We start from the raw sequence: 20,246 nt of genomic DNA, 5'->3' as shown, positions 1-20,246 counted from the left end.
AACTAGATGAGTATGTAAATCTACAATCATTTTATCACTCTCTAAGTAGGTCTTCTATAATGTTGTTTCTTACAGTTAGAACACATGGGAGTTATGGGATAAGATTTGCAATGTCTATGATAAGCAGAGCCCTGCCTCTCAAATGTATTGGCTGAAGCAACTCATGGATCTTTGTATGAAGGAGGGGACTTCCATGTCCGCCCACTTAAATAAATTTCATTCTATTTTTACCCACTTTTTTTTTTGTAGGGAATTGAATTGAAGGACAATCTTCCTCCCTTATTCTTGCTGGTTACATTTCCTGAATCATGGGACATTTTCTGTACTACTATGTATGCAAATATGCCTATTGATGGGTTGAAATTGTTGTAAGATATAGAGGGTACTCTCTTGTGAATGAAGAGGTTAACAGAAAGAATATAAAGCTTCATGTACCTCTCATGCTTTGAGAGTCAAAGGCAATAATGTTGGGAGTGGTAATGAGCGCCATGGGAGAGACTCTCAGAAGTCTCGTTCTTAGTCATGTGGACAGTCTCACAGTAAGTCTTGTGGCCATATGTTCACATTGACTTTTCATTATTGTGGGAAGCAGGATCGTATTTGGCCATTATGCCATAAAATGCATGATGACAAGCACAAGGAAAAGGGAAAGGATAAAGTGGAGGAAAATAATGACGATTGTAGCATTGTCCCTAGCAAGTCTAGTGTTAAGTTTGAAGAGACTAATATCGTGTAGACTAATTCTGATGATGACTACATACTTGCATCTTCTTTACTTGATATCTTGTAGTTGAATGGTGCCTTGTCTACTTATACTCAATGTTGGATGCTTGATTCACGGGCTTCATTTTATGTCACCCCTCATCGAGAGTGGTTCCACTTCTAGCGCAACATGACAAGATCTGTTAGATTGGGTAATGACATGGCATTGGGCATTGTTGGTATTGGAGATGTCTAGATGCAATTTTCTTTAGGCAGTGTGTTTACTTTGCATGATGCCTACCATGTTCCAGCCTTGACCAAAAGCCGATTGGACAATTGGATGATGTAGGTTATATGTAGTAGCTAATGCTCCTGTGGCCATGGGCCATGATGTTAGACTAGAGCTATAGCCTCATAGCCCGCTTTGCAACTGTCTACTAAAGATAGAGGCATGTCGAGGAGGCAATAAAATTTCATGGAGTGAAAGATGGTCATGCCACAATATAATATGGAAAGATAGAGGCATGTCAATGAAGCAATAAACTTTCATGGAGTCAAAGATGGTGATCATGCAAACAAATTTCACAATAATCTAGAGAGCTAGCTCCTTTGCCATTCTAATTAGGTTGTACCCTAAGGGACAGTATGTTGGTTTTGGCCTTTTGGAAGCGTGGGTACCATCTTCAACTTGATAGATCCCATACAAGACATATTTTTCCAAACATGGTAAGACAAAAAGTGTTGCACTCACAAAACAATGATAAATTGATTGTTGGCTTCTCTAGAATATCCACTTTACATGAGAAAGTAATGAGAGCCATTGTTGCACCATCATAAACAATCCCTATGCATGTAAGTATAGATTAACATTGAAACATGTGATCATTGCATGACTGATAGAATGGTATTACTAGATTGCAAAATCTTGCCAATTTATAGTTCATTACCAAGATGAAGCTTACAAAAAGCTTTGTGCAAAATCCTCAATCATGTTCTTAATCGTTGGCAAACATGTACATGAATTTATAAAACATAACATGTGATATTGGTAGCATCATCTTTTCGTCCATGTCCACCTTGCGCATGTTTGTGATCTAGGTAATAATTCGTTTTTTGTCGATTAATCATCAATTAATGAATGCTAGTATAAGTAATAATTCATTTTGTTGATTGATATCATAAATTAATAAAAGTTAGTTATCGTCGATTAATAAATGTTATGCTTACGTTGATGTTATGTTACATCATCAATTGATATAAGACGTTAATAACATTAGTTATCATCGATTACTAAACGTTAGTTACATTATTAGTTAGTAAATGTAATTAGTAGTCTTATTAGTTAGTACTTAGTTGAGTTAACAATTAGTACTTTAGTTTAATGATTAGTAGTTTGGTTAGTTAGTAGTTAGTTTAGCTCACAATAGTAGTTTAGTTTAACCATTATTAGTTTAGTTTAACTATAGTTAATAGTAAGTAGTTAGTTTAATTACAATTATATAATTAGATTGATAACTCATTGAATAATAGATTTGTACTTAGAAACTTAATATAAGTATACATATGTTTACTATTACTTTGACTAACTATATTGTTTTTATTTTCTAGCATCAAACTAATAATTGTTTTACTTAGAAGTAATGCAATTTGCCCATTTGCTATTTGTCTGATCATTGTAGGCTCCAATTTAGCAAAGGCAACTTTAATCATCATATATATAGTCTTTGATAAGGTAAGATTCTACATTTCTCCCTTTTTGTTATCATTGACAATAAAGGAAAGTAAATAAAAGCAAAGAAAAGTCCACACCTTCTCAAAAGATAGGGGAGTGCTACTTTCCCCCATAATTATAAAACAACGAAGAGACCTGTGCAAGCTCTTTGACATGTTGCGTGTATAGCATGTTTGTCTATTCTTTTGCCTTAGTACCTCACTTTTACAAAGTTATAAGCTCAATCCCAAACAAAATGTGTTTTAAAAGTCAAACATAAAAAACTCTTGATGTTTTGCAAGGTGCTTTTTATCAATACAACGTGCTAAGTTGTACAACAAGTTTCTAACCAAATCTTATTAGCTCCCAAAACTTGTAAGTATTATTCATATACTACATAGTTAAAAAGAGATGATGTTTTATTTTGCTTAGATGTAGTTGAAGACATTTTCTTGTTTTTTGAAGCATACAAATTAAGATGTAAGAGTACATTCAATCATGGAACTGTATTATTCTAATTGATAGGTATATGTTCAAAACTGACAACTTACCTACAATAATAGGCTCATCCTACCCACATATCACCTTGGAGAATGCACTATTCCCATTCCTCTTTCCACTTGGATATGGTGCACATGATGGTAACAAGTATCTTAGTGAATACATTAAGATGCTTACGTTAACACTATTCTTTGTCTATACATTGTACAAGCCTTGCATCTTAATCTTATGCCAACTAAAACAAGCTATGTTGATTGCAAATAGTACAAGCAATACTTGCTTGCAAAGAGACATCGACAACTACAAGCGAGCAAATAAGAATACTTACAATGAGGAAGTGGTTAGACATATACTTCACTATAGCATTCCTACATCAATACTAGGATCCCCTTCTTGGCATTGACATAACTTGAAGGACATTATCACAATAGTAGATGTGTGGCACATGCCTCACCTTTTTCTTACGTTCACTACAGATGAGGTGATTAGTTCAAAGTGGGTTGAGATCAATACATTGGAAGCCATTGCAAAGTAGTTCAATCTAGCATTCTCTTAGAAAGATTGCCCTGTCAAGTGTGCTATCATGTTTCACACTAGGTTCCATATGTTTTTCAATCAATATATCATTGGGAAAGCTACTTGTGTAGGACGTGTCCAACATTAAGTTACAAGGACTCATTGCATGCACATGTCATCTTATGGTTGCATGATGCAGACATTGACAATACAACAAATGAGATTTGCACATATATTTTGTTGAATGATGATTGATATAGTTTTGACACAAGAACTAAGAGCCCTCGTGTTAACCCTCAAATGAACAAGGTGGAAAAGCCAGAAAATCTAAAGCAGAAGACAAGGCCAAGGCAAAAGTGAAAACAAAGATGAAGGCGCGCTAAGAAGAATTTGGAAACACAAGAAGTGCAGAAAAGTCCTAAATTAAGGAAAAAAGTGCATGAGAAAAAGCGCGAGTCTATACTTTTATAAAAAGAGCGAGGCGCACCATGATTTATTTTAAGAGCGCCGGGCTCTCACCCGTGCAATTTGTAAAGATAGATGGGCGGTAGGAAGGAAGCTAGGAAGATAGGAGGACAATGGGAAAAAGGGCCTTGGCCACGACTGGCCATGTAAAAAAGGGGATAAGGGGATGACCGCCCAAAAGGGACTTAAGATAAAGTTGAAAAGTGAATGAGAAGCTTATTCTTGTATGTGGCTAAAAGTGGATCTTCTCTTCTTCTTCTTCTTGTTCTTGCTTACTTGAGCTTGTGCTTGAGAGACGGTGTTAACCCTCAGACGAATAAGGTGAAAAATTCAGAAAATCTAAAGCAGAAGACAAAGGCCAAGGCAAAAGTGAAACAGAAGACGAAGGTGCGCCAAGGAAAATATGGAAACACAAGAAGTGCAGAAAAGTCCTAAATAAAGGAAAAAAGCACACAAGAAAAAGTGCAAGTCAATACTTTTGTAAAAAAGTGTAAGGTGCACCATGATTTATTTTAAGAGTGTGAGGCTCTCACCCGTGCAATTTGTAAATGTAGACGGGTTGTGGAAAGGAAGTTAGAAAGATAGGAGGACAATGGGAAAAAGGGCCTAGGCCATGGCCGGCCATGTAAAAAAGGGGATAAGGGGATGACTGCCCAAAAGGGATTTAGGGTTTTGTATATAAAGTTGAAAAGTGAATGAGAAGCTCGTTCTTGTATGTGGCCAAAAGGAGCTCTCTTATTATTATTATTATTATTATTATTATTATTATTATTATTATTCTTGAGTAGTATAGGTATTTCCCTTATGATTTTTTCTTGCATTTAGAAAGGATAGGAGCAAAACATTGGAGCACGTAGTAGGGTTTTCTGTTGTTGCTATATAACAGGATGAAATAGGGAAAAGAAGGGTAAAAAAAGAAATTTTGGGTTAAATGTTGGTGAAGGGAGCAAGACTAAGGTGAGTGTAGGCCTGGGCAAGGTGATAAGGAGCCAGGAGTGGCAAGAAAGGCCACATTTTGCATTGCAGGGTTTCAGGAAAGCTGGAGAGAGGGAGAGAGCTTCATTGTGTGGATCTGCTTCGATCTGGTCATCTAGGAGTTCTTTGCCTACCACAGGTAATTCCACACCTTCCCCTACATGAGTAGGTTGGATCTGGAGGTGCTCGACTAGTAGGAAGGCCTTGATCGCCGGCGTGATGAATTGTTTGAAGTTTGGCGAAAAAATGCGTCGCGCTCGGCCCGTCTGAGTGACGGCGATTCTGGGCCGAGTCCCAGAATCGGACCTCGGCTCACAACTTAGTACTCGGCCCTCGGCCCAACTTGGCACTCGGCCCTCGGACCACTCAATCCACTCGGCCCTTTCCCATTCTGCCCACTCGGCCAACTACACTCGGACGCCTTTCACTCGGCCCATCGAGTGAAGTACTCGGACCACTAGACACTCGACCCACTTGATTCAGCCACTCGGCCCTCGACCCACTCAGTCCTCGGACAAGTGCACTTGGACTGACCGAATTTGACATTCGACCCAGTTACATTTGGCCTTTTCTGATTCGGCCCATGGCCATATGGACAGGCCAAATTAAGCACTCGACCCTTGCAATTCGGTCCTGTTGGATTGAATTTGGATTTTTTCAAATTTTAACCTGTAGACCTTGAAACCGACTGAGAGACCATATAGAGTCAAAACCACATCATAGATTTATCACTGGGCTAAAATCTAGAGCAAGTATTTCAAAACTTGGCTATAAACGGTAATTTAAATCGCGCATGGCATTTACCTTAACAGCCCTGCGGGTCAGAGGAGATTGCTCCCCCCGGACCCCCATAGAGGGGGCGCCCCCTCCGCACCTCCCCCAAGTAGGTTGGAGAGAAAATACGCGCCGTGATAGGTCCTCCAAATTAGACCCTAGTGTAGTAATGGCTCTACACAAGCATGGATTGTCACTTGCAAAAGAGCAACCAAAATCCCATATCCGAACAAAGACAAACATAGACCCTAGAATCTCAATGGGATAATCTAGCCAACAAGGGAAAAAAGGCCACACAGCAAAAACACGTACGTGTTGCATTCGGACTGCATCTAGTCAAAGCGAAAAGAAAAACATCAAGCTACAACTGCAAGGATGACTAGATATGATAGTCATTATGATAGATGCACCTTGAATAATGCTGCACAGATGATCCAAGATATCAGTGGAGGATCCACATTTGGTCGTGCAGTTGGGGACTCAAGGGCATTTGTCAGAAGCCTTAAATTTGTAAGCCAAGACCCGAAAGATGGAGACATAGTACCGCTTGCTTATCTTAGGGTCAAACTCACCGTGAAAAGAGAGCACACTATGGATGCTCTGATTGATGAAGGAGCAGATTTAAATATCTTGACCTATGAAGCATGGACCCTACTAGGCCAACTAGAGTTCACACCGACTAATGCAACTCTTAGTCCTTACGGGGACACCCACAAGCACTTATATGGAAGTGCAAAATCCTTGTAACTATTGAAACTGAAAGCTTGCCTGTCCTATTCCATGTTCCTCCAAATAGTGCTAGTTGTGGACAGGAAACCCTCCTTGGACGACCCTTCAAAAGGGCAACTAAGTGTGAGGCCAATTATGTTGCACAGAGGATACACTTGACACTACCAGGTGTGAGGATAATCATGACCTTTAGTAAATGTGACCTCATTAAACCTCGAAGGAGAGATAAGGAATATTCTGATATACCGCCTAGTAACGAGAGTAAGGACTCGGTGAAAGAGTTGATAGAAGCGCATGTTGAACAAAGAGAACCAGTGAGTGAGGCCATGCTTGAAACAAGGAAGTCAGGAGGCAATGCCAAGGACAGGCTTTGGACTTATAAATATCGTAGGAGACCACAAAAGAAGCCCAAGCCTTATAGACGAAGGCATCGATGGAGAGCTAGCACAACACCGCAATGGATATCCAAAGCGTTGCTATGTGCTCAAGGGTATTACGCAGGTTTTTGATGGATTTGGGTACCAAAATCCTTTGCTAAACCACCTGTATCAGAAGGCCAGATTGCATCAAAAGAAAAGAAGCACAAGAGGAAATCTAAGAGAAAATCTAGGTCTCGGGGCAAGAAACCAAACATGAGTATTAGAAAGAAAGAGCCTAGCATGCTTAATAAGCAGATGTCAGATGTAACCATTAAGCGTGCACAAAGACCACTAGTGCTCAAGGAGCTCTTGACTTCCCAAGAGGATCATGAGCACCACATGCACAACGTTGCTCATAAGAAGGCTGATTGCTCAACAAAGCAAATGGCACAATCGTCTAACAGCTACGAGCAAATCTTTCAGCCAGTGCCAAGTCCATCTAAGAGTCCTAGATCTCCTACACCCTCTTTCCCTAAACGGACACAGGAAGTACAACTATAGCCGTCAAGTGCAGCTGCTCAATCCCAACCTCTATCTCCATCTAAGCTTCCATATGTCCAAGAGGTGGGACATGACACCACCTGCAGCTCTCGGCCCAAGGATATGCTTGTGCAACCTAATGTGACTAGATCAATTGAAGCTCGATCTACACAAGTGAATGCTCAAAGGGCAACAAAAGACACGACCACTTCCGATCGGCCTAAGGACTTGACACCGCAATCTACCAATAGTAGCTAGTTCACTGAACTTGCTGCTACTACTTTCAATTAGGGATCACAGCAGTCACAACCCTTGGTCGTGACAATGCCCCTTGTGGAACGTGTCCTTAGCCATTCACCTGTGGAGGAGGTGTCGCAACCAATATCCTTGAAAACTCCAGCACTTCCAAAGCACCTAAAGCTTAGGCTTGAGGAGCTAAACAAAGGGGAATTAGTTGAAGAGCTAGACTCTCCAAAACATGTGGAGGAGGTGTCGCAACCAACATCCTTGACAACTCTAGCACTTCCAAAGCACCTAAAGCCTATGTTTGAGGAGCTAAACAGAGGGGAATTAGTTGAAGAGCTAGACTCTCCAAAAAGAGAGACACTTGCACCCTCACAACCTAGCAGGGCTGTTTAGTAGGCTGCAACTATGTCCCATGAGGACACACTAGAGAAAGAGAATGCTGAGGCCCAACTAAGCACATCAACGACTGACCTAGTTCAAGGTCTCGAATCTTCCAGGGATACACCTCGATTGCCTAAGAAAGATAAGAGAAAACAATGAAAACAACAACAGAAGTTGCAAGCTGTTCTAGACCCCAAGAAGATAGAGATCAAGAGTGTCGAAGAGCTAAGGAATAAAGCAGCGAGTCCACCCATGAATGAACCCATTGCCATATCTCGTAACAGAGGTGAAACCTCAGACACATCCATGTTCTCTGAAAAATCAAAGCAACCATTACCATCAATGGTTGCTTGCAACACTCAATCCACCGACAACAGAACTTGCATTGATCAATCAAGAGTGGATACAACACTATCACAACAGGGTGACAACGGTCACAACCAAGGAGAACCATGACACAATAGTAGCAAGGCCTCAGGAGAAACATGGAAACCCTGAGAGTATAAGCAATCCTAGCGTTGACCAATCTTGCTCATCTAGGCCTAAGCCCCTAGCTATGCTAAAGTCTAGGGAAACTCCTAGAACCTTGCATGAGATAGCGACTGAGCAAGCCCTTGTTGAACATAGAAGTGTCGCAGAATGCTTAACTGAGTTGGATGCTAAACTCAAAGTATTTGCACGTGTCTACGTCCTTGCGGACATGGGTGCATTCCCCAAGAAGCAGCTTGGGGAATACTTGCAATTTTCCCTATCCTGGGAAGAGCAATAACATCATGATGAGCACTATGAAAGGCTCCTGCATGAACGCATGTGACTCACCTCTGATGAGGAAGTCGACGAACTACGCTTAACTGTAACATTCAATGATGTGCTCTGCCAACTAAATCTATTAGAGATAGAGCAACGTTGGTTTGAAAACCACGTTGTAATGGCTGAATTAGGAGCCCAGATTATGACAGTCTCAGAGGAGTGATTGGCTAAATGGTATTCTCAAAGAGACCCAACCTATGTGGTGCCGACTTCCTTTCGAGTACTGACTACCATTCGGGGTATGGACTTAGCTAGAAGAACTAGCCAAGAGAACTCTCTGGCTGATAAGGTTCTCACTGAGGAGGAGTTCCATGTTGCCAATAGACTCGAACAAAGTACCATAATACTCAATGTTGCAAAATATCTATCGTTATTGAGTAAGCTGCCATGAGTACTGGATGCGTGTGCCACACTCTAGTACAATCCCGAGTTCTACAATTGGTTTTTATCCTTAAGAAGTCACAAAGTGACATGGATTCGTAAATATGTATATAAATAAACAATGAGTTTTGTGACCTTGTAGAGATAATATCAACACACACAAGCAATGATAGTCAAGCGAAGGGAGAAGAGTTGGGTTTGACAGCAGGCTGAGCTCTAGGTCATCCTCTCACCACATGTCTAGAAGTCATGTGATGATTCCTGCCTCCAGGTGGAGGGCATGCAACCCTGATTACCACCATAGGAAGCCCTGACCAACATCTCTGATGGTGTAGATGGGGTGCCGTCCCCTTCTATACACCTTTTCCCTTTCCGGTCTATCCTTTCGGGGATGAGCCCTACTCCACTCCATGACAACCAGTCCACACAACTTGGCATAAGCCAATATCTGCTATAGCTGGAATACACCCCGCAGTAAAAGCAGGACGAATATCATCAGGGGGGCCGTCCCTCTACAACAAATACTGCATGCCTCACCTCACCGCACTTCTCCTCATATGCGCTTGATAATCCACTGTTTAATCCCTTTCATGCAAATATTGCCTCAAAGCCTAACCTTGGTTCACATTTTGTAGATTTTCCTACAATAGCCGTCATGGAGCACACAATGTAGCTGGCATGCAAGGAAGCTCTCCTCTGTAGAAGGGAGCATAAGGCACTAGCGCCCCCACCAGAATGCTATGTGCCTACTCTAAATAGGTACGCACCGAAAAGAGGCCCCAAGAGATACTGCCTAGGATGCAGGACAAAAACTCTCCAAGCCAAGAGGATGAAGGCTCAAGGGAGCACTCGGGGTGTGGCAACACTGACCGTACAGGCCCCCACCAAACATTCAAGCACCAAGTGCTCAATAGAGGAGAAGGCAGCTAGAGACAAGCGAGAATTTGATGAATTGTTTAAAAGCATTCTTGAAACAACTGCGGCTAGGGACTACACCATTCGGGTCCCGACCGATATCTTTCCCGCCTAGCCTAACAGGAGCCCACCACTGGCACAACCCCAATCGTCTGATCACCCAAATTCATGACGCTTCATACAAATAGAATAGGCCCTATGTGTATAAGCTGCTTGCCAAATGCCATTTTGTCATGACTTTTTGTTCTTAAGTGGTTAAAGGGGCAGGATTCCGAGTTGTATAAACCTCCCTTACTTACTACTAATATATGTCACGTCTTTAACAAGCGCCGAGGATATGCATTGCAGTTAGCACCATAGGATTTTGATAAAGTAATATCTTTTTGTGTTGCATCTATTCATTATAATTGATGCATGTGACTTGCATATACTCCCACGAATGTGTCAAGTGGATGTAGGACAACACAGGTCTTTGTACGAAAGTGTTTAATGCCCAAGTCACCGCAAGACCACCAACCTCACAAAGAGCCATGATAAAGCCACGCTCCCGAAAGTGAAAATCACCCTTGCTGATTGTCCACATCGCATGGCCCAAAGCATGATCAGTGTGGCCACTTTCTCTTTCTGGGTCAAACTCTATACCTGGAACTCAAGGTAGCTGTTACCTCAATTGTACCAACATCGCATGTTACAAAGAGGTTTTGCAAACCTCTCGTGTATCTCCCCATCTCAACAACTGTTCCTCGAGCAACAAGGCTGGGATACAATCATCGCTGTAATATCCAATTTTGCAACATTTGAATCTTGATATTTCCCGATCCAATTGAAAGGCTGTGGCCTCAACGTATTGCAATGGTCGTACTCATGTTATTCTTAAAAAAAAATGTGTGGGAAAGAAAAGGAAAGAAGAAAAAGAAAAAAGAAAAGGAAAGAAAAGAAAATAAAAGAAAAAAGCACTCACAATCACAACACGACACCTAGGGGTCCTCAAATTAGGTACGCTCAGTGACCTTGGTCGGTTGGCTCCGTCCCTAGCCCCCTAGCCCTCTACACATCCCCCACAATTGTTCAGGGCACATCAAGGGTAGGATATACCTAGGGAGCTTGTCTTGCCTATGGTTAGACCTATCACCCTGACCCATTTGCATGATTTCTTTTTGCACTCTGCCTTAGTATCATTGCAATCAATCGTGGTAAGCACTGTACGAATGGCCATGAAAAGTACACCGTACTCTTTGAGCAAGCCTAGTAGCTACTAGCTACCAAAAGTTCGATTTCAATGTGTTTGATTATGCTACATCGTGCTGTCACAACGCAAAGGATATCTCATATACCTTCACATGTACTTATTCTCAACATGGACAACTTTGCTTCATCCACACGTTGTTACGAGGAACCAGCCCGCAGTCTTCTAACTACATAATATCTAAGTATGCACGAGCACTCACATAATATCTACACTAAAATATATACACAGTTTGGGTCCTCATTGTGCAAGAAAATACTCTCAGCTTGCTTAGAGTTCGATTTGTCTCCCAAACTAATTGAACTACGTCTTGTGCACGATAAAGAAGACTAGCACTACCTCGAGGGAGACACCACATATGAGAGGTTTTCAATCGCAGGTACTGAAGACTCCATCAAATGCATCGTCAGCTCTTCATCATCACTCAATTCTGACCTCTTAACCATTCCTATCATGCAAGCCCACCAAACAATCGGCCTGTGCAAAATCCCCACAAACCACCACCTGTACCAGCCCCCAGCGCAATTCCGAGCAATGAACAGATCTACCACCAACTCCAACCACCCTACCACCAGGCATCCATGCCAACAACGTGGCCCCAACGACCTTCATCTGCCCACCACTAGAAATCCTCCAAGGCAACCATAGACGTTCTTGCCACCCACGTCTTCGGTGCATGCTAAAGCCTGCTACCTATGACTGTGAGTGCCATGGGACTGGCACTCGTCTGGGAGGGGGATAATGTTAATTCTCAGATGAACAAGGTGAAAAATTTAAAAAATCTAAAGTAGAAGACAAAAGCCAAGACAAAAGTAAAATAGAAGACGAAGGTGCGCCAAGGAAAATATGGAAACACAAGAAGTGTAGAAAAGTTCTAAATAAAGGAAAAAGACACACAAGAAAAAGCGCAAGTCAATACTTTTGTAATAAAGCGCAAGGTGCACCATGATTTATTTTAAGAGTGCCGAGCTCTCATCCGTGCAATTTGTAAATGTAGACGGGCAGTGGAAAGGAAGCTAGGAAGACAGGAGGACAATGGAAAAAAGAGCCTAGGCCATGGTTAGCCATGTAAAAAAGGGGATAAAGGGATGACCGCCCAAAATGGATTTAGGGTTTTGTATATAAAGTTGAAAAGTGAATGAGAAGCTCATTCTTGTGTGTGGCCAAAAGAAGCTCTCTTCTTCTTCTTCTTCTTTTTGCTCTCGCTTAACCGCCAAGACCCACGGACCGTTTATTGCTTCAAGCGTTCCAAGCCAAGCACTAATGGCTACCTCTCACATTTTGAAAATGTGGGAGCTCTCCCTCAATTGCCAAGACCCACGGACCGCTTATTGCTTCAAGTGTTCCAAGTCGAGCACTAATGGCTACCTCTCACATTTTGAAAATGTGGGAGCTCTCGCTCAACCACCAAGACCCACGGATTGCTTATTGCTTCAAGCGTTCCAAGCCGAGCACTAATGGCTACCTCTCACATAGCACACGCGCCATCCATATCTATGGGTTTAGTGAGTTTACCTCCATGCCGATCAAGTTACCACCTCTTTCGCGCACTCCGGTAGCTCTACGATTCAAGTGCAAGCTTCAAGCAAGCGAGCGCTATGCTCCGAGCTCAATTGCCGCGAGCAAGAGAAGAGGAGAATATAAGACAAGAGAAGAGAAGAAGAGAGGAGAAGATGGAGAGCTTCTCCTCCTCGGTCCCTTACCCTCACACACTCACTCCCTCACACTCTCACACTCCCTCGCTCAAGCACAAGCTCAAGCAACTAAGAAGAAGAAGAAGAAGAGAGCTCCTTTTAGCCACACACAAGAATGAGCTTCTCATTCACTTTTCAACTTTATATACAAAACCCTAAATCCCTTTTGGGCGGTCATCCCCTTATCCCCTTTTTTACATGGCCGGGGCCCTTTTTCCCATTGTCCTCCTATCTTCCTAGCTTCCTTTCCACTGCCCGTCTACATTTACAAATTGCATGGGCTTTTTCTTGTGCGCCTTTTTCCTTTATTTAGGACTTTTCTGCACTTTTTGTGTTTTCATATTTTCCTTGGTGTGCCTTCATCTTTCGTTTCACTTTTGCCTTGGCCTTCGTCTTCTGCTTTAGATTTTCCGGATTTTCCACCTTGTTCCTCTGAGGGTTAACAGAGGGAGTGTGAGAGTGTGAGGGAGTGAGCGTGTGAGGGTGAGGGACCGGGGAGGAGAAGCTCTCCATATTCTCTTGTCTTCTTCTCTTCTCTTCTCTTCTCTTGCTCGCGGCAATGGAGCTTGGAGTGTGGAGCTTGAGGATGGAGCTTGCTTGAAGCTTGCACTTGGATCGTGGAGCTACCAGAGTGCTTGGGAGAGGAGGTAACTCGATCGGGCATGGAGGTAAGCTCACTACATCCATAGAGATGGATGGCGCGTCCGCTATGTGAGAGGTAGTAGTGCTCGGCTTGGAACGCTTGAAGCAATAAGCGGTCAATGGGCCTCGGCGATTGATCACCCCCACACCTCGTCTTGTAAAATAACCTCATAAGTATCATCATGCCTGCTACATAACTAGTACTAACGGCCATAAAAAATACAAGTATGGATTTCCATTTATTGCACACAACAATCCAAAACCAACAATAGACCTTGAAACCCAACGATATATCTACTACCATCTTGGAGATGAGCATTGCAATGTTGTGCCATATCACCCAACATTACTAGACTTGTAAAGCCAATGGGTAGATTAAACAAACATTCATATAGAAGATGCCAAAAGACTAGGCCTGCAAGACTTGGACTCAAACAAGCAAAAACTAGTCTTTGTTTTGCAATACTTTCCAAGCGAATACCTTCCACTGAAGCACCTTGAATTGCATGCAAAATTCGACATTAACAAAAAGCAAGGCTATTGAATACATAGATATATTCCTTGCTAGCATATGATAATGAAAGGTCACAAGGACAAGGAATATTGTAATGCATCCCATTGACTTATATTGTACTCAGCCATCATGCTTAGACAACCAGACATTCTATGCTTAGACAACTAGACATTCTATGAGTACCACAAAAACTATAGCATCACCAACATACATCTACATCTGATCTTGGAGATAATCAATGAGATGCTTATAAAAACATTATCCAGTATCTTAAAAGACTAGTACAATTTAGTGATTTTCATTCAAGCCACCAAATTCAAGATCTTTTCTTCAACACATTATTGTAGTGAGTAACAATTAGATATGAGAACGAGTTGATAAGCGATAAAAATACAACACAATCATACTATGTAGAGTGGCAACTCTGTGATCTCGTCATGAACGAGGAAGACCTTGAAATTTATGTCATTGAGTATACACAAAGAACTTTATTCGCATAAGGACTGGACCCACCAATTGATGAATATAATCATTCAAAAAATCCCATTCATTGAAGACAACCAACAATATTCACAACAACTCCAGCATAAACTTAGCATCGAAACAATGTTGCACCAACACAAACCAAGATGTTGCAATTGACAAAAGAGTTCAAAACAATACTTGGTAGTACTTCAACAATAGAACAACAAATGGTCTACAACCAACTCATCTACAACATCGAGCCTACACATCGCTAGTGGCACACTAGGGAGTGGGAAAAGATTCCTCATACTCTACTACAATTACAATCTCATTGATAGGAATAAAAGTGTCATGCTAATAGCAAGTACATGAGTATCTATAGCTAGACTATCTAGCCTCTCCACGATAGTTCACTACCAATTTAAAATACCGATGTATGCACAATAATATTTTGTATCATTGCAAGAGATTGATGAGCAATTAATTGAAATAAGAGAAGTAGACACAATCATCATTGATGAGATGTCAATGTTGACACGATCAACATTTGACATAATAGTACATTGGATAGTTCAGCATATGCCAAGGCTCTCTACTCAATCCATTTAATGAAAAGCTCATGATATTGTTTGGTAATCTTGCACAATTGCCACCGATTTGCAACCATCAAATCGAGTTAAAGCCATGTCACTATATTGGACACATGCAAAACACCACACCCTCCACATTTCAGTTTGATATGCTCAAGACCTATCATTTCTACAATTTTGCAAGTCATTAGGCACCGATATCCAATTAAGAAAGAGATATGACAGTGCCTAGATGAGTTCATCATTGACGAGCTAGATTTCATAGGCTAGAGAACAACAATCATATACACACAGAAGGAAGATGCCCAAAAGTACAATAAGCATCTTTTACATAAATACTACATATATGAAGATATAAATACTACCAAATTTCAAATAAACACAATTGAAGAGCCAACACTGCAGAATTGATTACAAGACAATAACTTCCACGTGATAGAAGAGATAACAGTCAGAGCGACCACAATAATAATAGAGAACATTGATCTTACGATAGGTGTTGTAAATAGTATCACATGTAAAATTAACTATATTGATAGAACAAACAACGACATAATCTTCGGAATCCAAGTCACAATCCAATCTACCAACCAATAACTAACACTACAATGAAGCAAGTACCAATGCAAGGCATTAAACACAACAACAAGTGGTACCATAAATTGACATTCTCACTAACATTTGAGTATGCAATCACCAATATGTGATGCTCTCTTGCATAACCAAAATAATAAATTTATGTATAATTCATTTTTTGGATTTATCTGCCTTTGCACCAATACCATATATAGTAGTATGACTCACACACAAACAACACATCTCAAGAAAATTCCACATAGACCAACTACAATACAACACAATCTAAAGACATCGCCTAGACTTCTTCCAAACAAGATGCAAAATAAAAAAATTGGTTGTTCCTTTTCCAAAGATTATTACTTGTATTGAAATCCTTTCGAATATACTAATAGATAAATAACATATGCAAATGTAAAGATGATTCTAGATGGGACACACACAACACAAGAAGTACTACTTAAAATCTATAAAAAACCAACAATATAAATACATCTAATGACATTAAACTATGCATGTAGATGTTCAAGCTTTACACTCAAAATCATAAGAATATCCAATAATAAATCGAGCATCGTTCTATTAATGCACGACGACATAGGTATCTAGCAAAAAACTAGATGAGAATGGAGAACATCGTTGATCAAAGACCATTGACATATATCGAGGGCTTTACAAACTACAACGATCTCCAAAACTTGACGGACACCTCCAAGCCTATACTCAACAAGAACCCATATGGAGAATAGAATAGAATCACAAATGGTACAAATCTTACTATCATCTTTAATATTTTCTTTTTTGTACAATCTAACTGCACTAACATAAACACATCTTATATGCATGACTTCTAAAATACATACTTGATAGATTTAAACTCCACTACAAAGATACACATGACAATCCACTATGAATAGTTTTTGCCTAAGTCTTACTAGATACCAAAACAAACGGCATCTCCATATACACAATTGAGACCCTACATTACGGATTCAACATCTTGCTCAAGGCCTTGGCAGAAGTAACAAAAGAAGAAGCTAGCAAAACACTAAAAACATAAATGGCAAAGAATGACTATACCCACGATCGTAAAAATCCTGTCATGATAATTGAAAAGGTCACGTACTTACTTAATAGAGAGGCCTATAATCTAATCCATGCCATCTAAAGTAATCCATTTAGCGCTATAATACACTTCCCATGCAAGTACTCAAAACATAGTTTCTTTAAGACTTGCATTATATTTAATCCAAAATAAAAAATATCTCTAACAACAGTAACATTCCTTGTAGAAGAGCAAAGTCTAGCAAACCAACAAGAAATCAAAGTTCTAACGGTGCTAGAACACCAACCTCAGCCATTACGAATGACGCTACTAGCTCAAGCACAACTATATCATCCAGAACCAACTTCAAGCAACACCTACCGACCAATCCAAAAGCAACAATGCAAAGAAACGAGAGCAAGCACTTTATCTACAACATCAAATACAAACAAAATAAAAAGGTTTGCATAGGCCATATGACGAACATTGAAAAGAGACTCCAGTAACATATAAGAAAACTTGTTTTAAAAAAAGAAAAAAGAAATCCAAACCTACCAACCTTTCGAAGAAACTTTTGAGGTTAACATTGAGGTGACAATCAATAGCATAGAGAATTCGAGGAACTTTGAGCATGATATGATTCTAAAAAAGAATGTAACTACTGCATGCTACAACAACCTACATGGATACCCAATGAGATGTAAAAAAATATTACTTTTTGAAGAGAAAAACTTCATTTAGCATAGCAATATATTGTACACGATCTATTCCATGCTTCTCGACAATAAATAAGTACAATTATCCCACATTCTACATGATCCATATAAAAAAAATATATTTTCAAGTACATTCATCATTTCTCAAACTTCAATCAATTATTCAACAACCTTCAATAGAATGGCTAATTTTTCAATATTTATGAACAGAATACTTTATCTTAATTTGATGTCATTCTTTATAGAAGATTCACAATTCAAAAACAAATTTTTAATGTTCACCTTTCATTTTGTAACAATAAAAACTTAAGGGTCCTCCAAACCATTCAAAATTGACCACATAGTTGCACATGTTAACCTAGTTATTATTATTATTTTTAATTTTGAGAAAGGCTTAAAATTTGAAAGATACCTCAAGGGTGAAACCAAGGTTTGAACTCACGCACACATGCACACCCCCCATACTAAAACCACTTGAGCTACAACCCCATTGGCATGGAATAACACATTCTTCTATCACTTTCTAGGATGCTATCATATATTAGTGTATTGAATAACACATTCTTCTCCTAGCCTACATGAGATGCACCTCACCCATAGATGATGACGTGACTCCATGGGTGGATTATGATCATTATGCTCCGTATGTATTGTAGATAGCTACCCAACAGCCAAACGCCATAAGCAAGATCCATCTTCAAATGCTATGGTTGAACATCTCATTTGTCTCATTGGTGTGTCTTAATCTAGATATGTTAAGTTGAAGACGATTTGGCATTCAACATGACTAATTTCACTAGCTTTACCTTTTCAAGGAAGTGTTGAGTTATCCTATGAGATGGTGTTAGTTGCCATCCTCCCAAGGCCACTCTATAATGGTAATTGAAGTTGAGTAATTGCTCGATGTAAATAAAACATCTTCATAGCACAAAAATTCAATGGTGTCCCACAATCTAGTCATAACTCGTGTAGGCTTGCAGTGTGAACCATGGACTACTCATCACTCAAGAACTTCTAAATTCTTAGTTATTGATGTGTTCTTTGTTCTTTTTGCACAGTAGCTATGTCTCGAAACATTACAATTGATCCTTGGGAGCTTGATTGATGCCATGAAATATGTTAAGATCCTTCTTCATGTTCGCAACCATTTTGATCGATGTATTTAGAACCCTAATAGCTTTCAATTTACTTTCATTTTGCCTAGTTAGTAAGAGGGTGATTTGATGAATCCTTCTACAACGATTTGACTACATTCAATCTTGTAGCTTATACAAAGGCACTTTGTTCAACACCCCACACTTGATGCTTCACTCACTGTTCACTTGCTCTTGGTTGGTGCTTCGCTCTTGGCTCAAACTTGTTGTGAGAACTTGGTAACTTGCTTTGGGACAACTGTTGCAACATCTTCATCACTGTTGAGTTGCCTTCCATCGTCGTCATTGCTCTTGTTTGTGCTTTACAATGTCTTGTTATTATCGACATTGACGATTTTGCCATGTATTACCATGTAAACGCACTCTATCCCAAACTCTCAGCCACCACGCCTGCAACATCGCCCCTATACTTGGAATCCTAAATGATGGCAAAAGATGTGCAATGTTCTCGAGTACCCATTATGCTTTATTTTTACCCTATTACAAGTATGGTCAATGCTGCAAATTCAAAAACCTTCTCTTTACGGTAGCCTCGTGATTTCGGCGTTTACTCGATCTGTGCATTACAAACAGAAGTTTTCTTCAGTATATCACAAGACAAGAGACTGTACGCACCATTCCCCTTGTCCAACTTGGCACCCGCACAGTAGCCAACATTTGAAGTGTCATCAAATAACAGAAAGACCGATTACTTGTCACACAAATGTATGAATGAGTCGTTTTGCACGTCAGGGGATTGTTGAGCAGTTAACACATAAATAAATGCCAAGGAAATCTGCCTGTGACACATAATGAGAAGAATCTCTCTCTCTCTCTCTCTCTCTCTCTCTCTCTCCCCCCTACTGCTTTATGAGTTAGTATCAGAAACTCTAGTTTCTTTGTAATGATACAAGCAGCCAAAGCTGAAGGAGCCGCATTGTATTTTGGAAACAACACTGCACTGCAATTGCATGCCAGCAGCTTTATATTACAACAAGTATCCTGGTAGAGGATTATTGAAATAGTCCACCTTCAAGTTCACCTCAAGAAGTTTCACATTACATATAATACACCTGCATTTTCATCTGTTGGTTGATATTCCCTCAATGGCCAAAGAGTTGGTGGCTATTAACAGAGGACAGACCAAAGCTCTGTTTAGACAGATATATACAGTGGCCTACAGCTATTGGAATTTTATAAGGCTCCATGCGATCGATTTTAGTACACAGATCTAGCTATGACAGTCTTATGTTCATGTTCGTCAGCCTCCATGAAATGGATCTTGTAACAAGATTAGCCATTTGGAAGTTAAAAGAGTATAGCTCAGGCTATGGGAGCCTATGGCAAAAGTTGCCTTCTAGGAATGATGCGGCCACTTTTGCTGATTCCATTGTCAACATTTCCTTGTCCAGGCTGAGATTTCTCTGTTGCCAATTCTCGAATTCGTACTAGAACAGGACTTGGGATAGCTGGAGATCCATGCTTTCGCCGATGTTCACCCTGATGCGAAGATAATGCCAGATCATAAATAAGTGGCCACAGTTTGGTTAAGCAGAAGATTTGAAATATTACACAATTTACAGATATGCATACAAGATGTCAAGTAAAAGCAGCTGGCAA

At 40.3% G+C, this 20,246-nt stretch overlaps 1 protein-coding gene across 8 annotated transcripts in view; it reads right to left on the bottom strand.

Annotated features, from left to right (window-relative positions):
- Positions 1 to 19,357: 19,357 nt before the first annotated feature.
- Positions 19,358 to 20,246, bottom strand: part of LOC148040983 (uncharacterized) — a 173,265-nt gene continuing 172,376 nt past the window's right edge. For 3 of the 8 annotated variants that reach the window (XM_087675316.1, XM_087675319.1, XM_087675312.1), the window contains one exon: positions 19,369 to 20,126. In XM_087675316.1, the coding sequence (XP_087531442.1) occupies positions 19,965 to 20,126 (162 nt within the window). In that variant the 3' untranslated portion in view covers positions 19,369 to 19,964. Of the gene's footprint in view, positions 20,127 to 20,246 lie in introns of all 8 variants that reach the window. The other 5 variants (XM_087675302.1, XM_087675297.1, XM_087675306.1 and 2 more) reach the window with 3 other exon arrangements.

Source organism: Lygodium microphyllum, chromosome 1 (genome assembly GCF_053477565.2).
Source record: "Lygodium microphyllum isolate KBCC chromosome 1, Lygodium_microphyllum_v1.1.10, whole genome shotgun sequence".
NCBI lineage: Eukaryota > Viridiplantae > Streptophyta > Polypodiopsida > Schizaeales > Lygodiaceae > Lygodium > Lygodium microphyllum.
This window is presented reverse-complemented; position numbering and strand designations above follow the sequence as displayed.